Here is a 7,030-nt window from a genome sequence, read left to right as displayed (position 1 = left end):
AGCATGGAACAATCAAAAATTATAGATACGTTGGAGACGTATCAAGCATCCCCAAGCTTAATTCCTGCTCGTCCTCGAGTAGGTAAATGATAAAAAAGAAATTTTTGATGTGGAATGCTACCTAGCATAATTCTCAATGTAATTTTCTTTATCGTGGCATGAATGTTCAGATTCAAATGATTCAAAATAAAAGCTTATTAAACATAAAAATAATAATGCTTCAAAGCATACTAACAAATAATCATGTCCTATCAAAATAGCATAGCCAAAGAAAGCTTATCCCTACAAAATCATATAGTTAGGCCATGCTTCATTTTCATTACACAAAATACTCCCATCATGCACAACCCCGATGACGAGCCAAGCAATTGTTTCATACTTTTTAACGCGCTTCAGCTTTTTCAACTCTTACGCAATACATGAGTGTTGTAAAACGGTCCGACAGCGGTATAAGAACGTATTGATCGTGTATCTGATCGAGCGGCCCCACATGTCATGTGAGACACTGGTCAACCCGCGTACGCCGCTCTGCTAAGTAGGACGAAGGTGACTCGGTCGTTGTAACTGGATGGGTCGGCTCGAACCAAACCAACCGACGCACTCTCTACCTCGGTTCGCCGATGTTCTCCATGCAGTCCGCCGCCGCCACCACCGCGCCATGGTGGTCGAGGATGAGAGTAACCACGACTGCTCTAGCCTGCAGTACATCAACTCCTCCTTTGACGGCATGTTGTACCAGGTCAGTGGTAGAGTTAGGGTTAAGGTTTCTGATTTGGGGATTGGTTTTTTGATTTGGCGTTTTTTGGTTTATTTTGCTCATCTATATTCCTGCTAGTATTGAAGACCAAGACTACATGGGCATCGAGATGGCACCCTAGGGTCTTTGCGTGGAGCATCGGCTGTCAACTGAGCATCGTGTAGCCTTTGAAGGATTTGAGACGGAAGGGAGGTTTCTAGTTTGTGCTCAGCTTGTAAGGATCATGCACATATTTTGTTCTTTGTATTAAAATTGGTAGTAACTTCTGTAGACATTTGATTAGCCACTTAGTGTAGCCTCTGTTTAATCATTTAGTGTAGCCTCTTTTAGTCATTTAGTAGTACTGATGATGGTAATTGTTTAGTCATTTAGTAGTATTGATGCTCACTTGAAAAAATTTGTGTAGGCATGTGCTCATGCTTTTTCTATGTAGTTAAATAGGCCACTAGATGTTACTATTATATTTGGCCAGGAGCTTAGTTAGCTGTGGAGATGCTCATTGTTTAGTCATTTAGTAGTATTGATACTCACTGGAACAAGTTGTGTAGGCATGTGCTCTTGCATTTTTTGTGTAGTTAAATTGGCCACTAGATGTTAGTATATTTGGCCAGGAGCTTAGTTAGCAGTGGGGATACTCATTGCTTAATTGAGGCAAGTAGGCTATTCACTAGAGTGGATGTTGAAAGTTGAGTGCTTCATAGCTGCTGGTCTTTATTGTTTATTGCAGTAGCATTTGTCTTGGAGCTTAGGTTGTTGTAGAATTATCATTGTTTAGTTGGCCACATGGCTAGGTTCTAGTTGCTATGCTATTTCTTGATGTTTAAAATTTGTCCTTTGTAAATTGGAATTCTGTAGAGAGTAACAATATAAGTGTTTGCTATATTGCAGGAAGGTCAAAATTGTGGTTTTCTTGGGTGGGTTGACCCAGAGTAGCCTCCCACAATGCAAAATGCATTGTTAAAGCTTTGGGAAATGTATGAAGATAGCAGGAGTGGTAGGAGGAAGGATAACTTGGAGAGTTCACTTACTATTCACCACCTTACAGAAGGGAAAAATAATCTGGATGCCAACTATGACAGACTAGTTGAAGATGTTCATCAACTTCTCAATGCCCAAGAGGACAAGGTGCTGGATTTAAGCTATGTGCAGGCTAAGATGCAGGGTGCTGAGGAGAAGAGAGCTGAGGTTACCAGTGCAACTGTGGCTGGCATGAAGAGTGAGATGTAGAAGAAGAGGCAGAGAACTTGAAGTTGCAAGAGAAGTATGCGTTGCTTATGAACCTGTTAGAAGCTCAAGGCAAATTCATTATGAACCTGAAGATGAATCATTTGAAAGTGAATGAAAAGCTAAGTGAAGACAACAGGAATTTGAAGGTTCAGGTTGATGAACTCACCAAGTCTGAGAAAAAACTCATTGAAGAGAATCTACAGTTGAACCTTCACATGTGTGATCTCAAGAAGGGACATGAGAATCTCATTAAACGCAAGGATGAGCTCCAGCTCCAGATTGCTGATCAGTTGAAGGCAGTGGAGAAGAACAAACAGAAGTTGAAGTTGATCCATGACATCTTGGAGGAATGAGCTAGATGAAGATGAAGATGAACTGAGTAGATGAAGAAGAGTATGCTTTGCTAACCTTTTGTGAAGAATGGTGGTGTAATGAAGTGTAATGTACGGATCTACTAGGTATGAACTATGTTGAACTCCACTATGCTATTATCTGTAGCTATGTTGTAATGTAAGAATCTATTAATTATGCAGCTTTAAGAATCTATGGTTTGTAAGAATCTATTAAAGTATGCTATATTAGATGGTTCAAGTTATATATCTTGATCTATGTTGCTTTGATAGATGGCTGGTAGATATAGTTGAAGTTATATATATCATGATATATGTTGCTATGATAAATGGAGGATAGATGGTGCATGAATGTATATATATGGTAGATGGTGGTGATTAGGGTAACCTCGACGTCGAGCCCCCCTAGACCTAGATAGTTTGGTCATTAGGATTCCCTCGATGCCGAGACCTCCCAAACCCAAGTACTTTGGTGATTAGGGTATCCTCGATGCCGAGCCCCCCTAGAACCAAGTAGTTTGGTAATTAGGGTTCCTCGACGCCGAGACCCCCTAAACCCAAGTGCTTTGGTGGTTACGGTTCCCTTGATGCCGAGACACCCCAAACCCAACTACTTTGGTGATTAGGGTTCCCTCGACATCCAAATAGCATCATCCAAACTACAATTGACAGCAAAATTGAAAAATTCAGTATAACTAACCCTAGCCCCCAATTTGAACTAGGCTGAAAGAAGAGAGGAGAGGGACATACAACACTCCACTCATCTAGGGATGACTAGTGGTAGGGTTGGCCACCCAAATCTCTGCCATCGTCACCCGTTGCTCCATGGACAGTGGCGCCTCATCCAAATCCAAACCCTCATCGTCGCTCAAGTAATACGAATTGGAGCCGCCGCCGTCGACACCTACGTGCTCTTCGCTCCCGATGCCCGGAAGGTCTTCGTAGCCGCCCACACCACCATCGCTGGTACAACCACCGTCACCACTGCCGGGAGTCGTCGCCGCCATAGCCAGAGAGCCGCGCTACGAGGGCAGAGGGAGAGGGAAACGAGAGCTAGGGTTCGTCCTGTTGGAACCGGTTCGACCAAGCCAAGAACGACTGAGCCAGCTTCGTCCTAGTCAACGGAGTGGCACGCGCGGGTTGGCCAATGTGTCACCTGACAGGCGGGGCCGCTCGGTCAGAAACACTGTCAATACGTGCTTATACGACTGTAAGACCACATTGCAACACTTAGGCTGGGAGTTGGTACTGACTTGTAAAAAATGTGACTAGTGGTACCAATTCGTTACGACGTGCCGAAGTGTGGTAGTTCCATGCAATTAACTCGCCGAAGTGTGGTAGTTCCATGCAATTAACTCCTGTGAAACACGTCCCGGCCTATCAGGTTTATCAGTTCCAAACTGTATAGAAGAGTGGCTAGCATAAGGAATCAACAATTTAGATTGGTCATTATTAAGTTATAGTAATACTTAATACGCTACTACATGCTAATAGTACAAAATATGCCATGCCCGCCACTGAACGAGAGTAATTCATAGACGCCTTTGGGAAGCAAGAAAGACAACTCGAGATATTTTTTTTTCCTTTCTCACAGCAGCGCAAATTAACATGGAGCGATTGATCAATCCGACGATCCAGACTGGAAGATGATAAATGCGGTGACGACCCCGACCACTCCGGTGAGCCCCAGCGCCAACGCCGGCAGCGGCGCCATCAGCCCTACGTTCTGCAGAGAAGCAAAGCAACGCCAGTCACGCACTCACGCTTCCATTTTTTTACCATCAAACAGGGAAAGAGAGTTGGCACGCGAGCTGCTGAACCTGAAGCACCCCTTTGCCGGTAGTGAGCTCCACGCCGACCGCCCCGAAGAAGGCGAGCATGGCGCCGCGGCTGAGCCACACGTCCAGCCCGGGGCCGCCCTTGGACCCCTGCTCGCACCTGACGCGCAGGGACTTGAGCCTCATGCTCCTCCTGCTCACTACCAAGTACAGAGGTAAGTAGTGAGCGGAAATTTGATAAAACGCCAGCTCTGGGCGACATGGACTAGTGAAATTGCTACACAGTTTAAGACGGCGTGCAAGAATAAACTGAAGGGAACAGAGAATTGCCGAAGAGAATAATGGAAGATCTAGCTTAAATTACTACCACGAGCAGCAGAGCGGGCTGACGTCACGGACAACCGGGGGACACCATTGCCTGCACGGAGAGGAAGCAAAGGTAGTCAGGGAGAGGGAGCTAGCTCAAGAAGGCACGGCGTTTTACGACGCTACTTCAATTTCCTGCACGCGGATAAAAGTATTTTTGTGCCAGGAATCTGCACTGGCAAGCGAGAGCAGAGAAGGAGAGAGGCGACTGAGCATGGCTACCTGGCGTCGCGGCGAGACGGAAGCTGGGAGCAGCGGAGGAGAGAGGGAGGAGCTGAGCCATGGATGAATGGCTGGTAGTCGGTGAGGTGGGGAAGGGAGGAGGATGGGGAGGAGAGGAGCAGCTTCTAGCCGCTTCCTTGTAGACACCTTATCGATACGAGATCGACCGATGGGAGCCGCACGTTCAAGCAGTGCCTGGCTTGCATATGGCACATAAGATATTTCATTCATTACTCTCGGCAGGGCACACAGTGTCACCGTCTAGCAAGAAAAGTCACACCTCGGCTTCGGCTTAATTCCACCACCTTCGGCGAAGCCTTAACATGAATTCAATCTTTACTGATACTCTTAACAGTGCATTTTACAGGCAGAGCAAGAACACATCGAAACTGAAATACAGAAGTAAAGTTACAACCAGAACAAGACTCCGCCGCGACGACGCCTGCCTGGCCGGGTGGTCTAATGGTGTTCTTCATACAAAGGAAAAGTAGGCAAACAAGTTGACACAGAGCATACATGCCATCAACACCCTCTTCAGTCATCAACTTCCATCAAATGCGGATTGCAACAACCGAATCCATACATATGGCAGAGAGATTAATCGAACCCATCGGAATTTCTGAGTGCACTGCAAGAACTTACAATATAATCCTCGCGGAAATCTGATGGAATTCCCCTGTCCTAAATAAGCATGCAAGTAGTAATGGCATAGCACAGTAGTACGCACATACAGATCTGAGTGGCACAGCAGCGACTGACTAGCACCACCATAGGAGAAGTGCGGCGGCGACAGCGCAGAGCATCCGGGGATGGAGCTGCACTCCGGTCTGCGCGTGGGACCCGGAATGGAGCCCGTGGCGCCCGGCCGGCGGGCTGCGGCGGTCGATCCCAGGCGGCGGCATCCTCCCGCAGTTGCAAGCAGTGGTGGGCGGCTGCATCGGCCCGCAGCTGCACGGTGTCGGCGTCGGCGTCGGCGGCGGGACGGTGAGAGGAAGCGCCGACGGCGGCGGAGGAGAGTAGTAGAAGAACGGATGCACCAGTGGCGGTTGCCCAGCGGCCCCGTCGTCGGCGGCGGCCGGCCGCGGCAACGGCGTGGCCAGGAGGAGGAGCAGCAGGAGGAGCTGCTGCTGGGGTGCCATGAGAGCTGAGGGCGAGATGCGTGCGTCAGTGCGTGGCTAAGCAGATGGTGAAACTGTTTTTTTAACACGGCAGTCGGCAGATGGTGAAACTTAAGCCGTGCATGGGTGCCTCGTGCTACACTGTTACTGGTCTGGCACCAGACAAAGCTTTGAAGTTTTTTCAAGCTCACTGTCGGATGAAAAAAAAGGAAGAACGGCAATGTCCCACCCCCCTAAAATATTCCGGCGAGTATACGGGCTCTGTTCGGTATACTCGCTCAGCCCGTAATTTTTTTTATCGCGGCCCGCAAACCCCCTCGAAGCAGTATATCTACGGGCTCGCGGGGTAGATACGGGTCGAAATCCTATCCCCCTGCCGCCACATCTCGCCGCAATTCCCCACTCCGCTCCTCACATTTCTCGCCACCGGTGGGCCCCTTCCGCCTCCAGCCGCCATGTGGAACTCCGGCCGCAGCTTCGGTGGCAGCTCCGGTGGGGGCGGCTACCCCGAGCGCGAGCGGCGTGATCGCTCGGACGGCGCGAGGAAGCGCGTGGCGAGGAAGTGGACGAACAAGGGCCTCGAGCTCCCGCTGAGCTTCCTCGTTCGCGAGACGGAGGAGTACGACCGTCGGCACGGGCGTACGCCCTCCTCGGCTGCGGGCTTGTCCTTCGCCGCAGATCTTCCCACGCCACAAGCTCTTCCTCTTCCGGCGCGAGGCTTCTCCCCGTGAAGAGGGAGTGGTCGGAGGAGCCGGAGGAGATCGAGGTCGTCGCCGTCAAGTAGGAGCCGGAGGAGATCGAGCGCCGAGGGGTCGTCGGGCCCGAAGATTTTCGTGGCCGATTTCGACGTGGTCGTGGTTGCCATTTCCGAACGGGGCTTGGGCGAGGAGGCGGAGCGCCGGCGCCACGGTGAGGAGCTCGAAGACCTCATCCTCAAGCAGGCGGTCGCGGCCAACCTTGCCGCGAAGGACGAGGACGCCGACTGGCAGCGCACCCGCGAGGAGCAGAGGGAGAAGTTCATCGATCTCGTCAGCTCCAACGGCCGCGAGCTCGTCCATGGTATATCAACCTCGGCCTCGCTCTGCGAGATCCTCACCCCTCTAGTAGTAGTAGTAGAATGTAGTATGTATGATAATGTAGTATGTGATCATGAACTATGAATGGTCATGTAGTATGCGATGAACTAGTGTGGTTGCAATTTCTCCTGCGAAA

The 7,030-nt window shown here is 49.5% G+C and overlaps 1 protein-coding gene across 2 annotated transcripts; it reads right to left on the bottom strand.

The window, feature by feature from the left end:
* Window positions 1-3,756: 3,756 nt before the first annotated feature.
* LOC119340168 (stress enhanced protein 1, chloroplastic-like) lies at window positions 3,757-4,872 on the bottom strand. Of its 2 annotated transcripts, none has more exons than XM_037612070.1 (4): window positions 4,701-4,872; window positions 4,483-4,530; window positions 4,155-4,312; window positions 3,757-4,060 (listed from the first exon to the last, which is right to left on the bottom strand). In XM_037612070.1, the coding sequence occupies exons 1-4, from the start codon at window positions 4,759-4,761 to the stop codon at window positions 3,956-3,958; spliced, it is 372 nt and encodes a 123-aa protein (XP_037467967.1). In that variant the 5' UTR covers window positions 4,762-4,872; the 3' UTR covers window positions 3,757-3,955. The 2 variants fall into 2 exon arrangements, with proteins under 2 accessions (XP_037467967.1, XP_037467966.1); XM_037612069.1 differs by having other exon boundaries at window positions 4,480-4,530; window positions 4,701-4,865.
* Between the last annotated feature and the right edge of the window lie 2,158 nt (window positions 4,873-7,030).

Source organism: Triticum dicoccoides, chromosome 7B, assembly GCF_002162155.2.
Source record: "Triticum dicoccoides isolate Atlit2015 ecotype Zavitan chromosome 7B, WEW_v2.0, whole genome shotgun sequence".
Taxonomy (NCBI): domain Eukaryota; kingdom Viridiplantae; phylum Streptophyta; class Magnoliopsida; order Poales; family Poaceae; genus Triticum; species Triticum dicoccoides.
The sequence above is the reverse complement of the archived record's forward strand: the minus strand, read 5'-3'. Positions and strand labels throughout refer to the sequence as shown.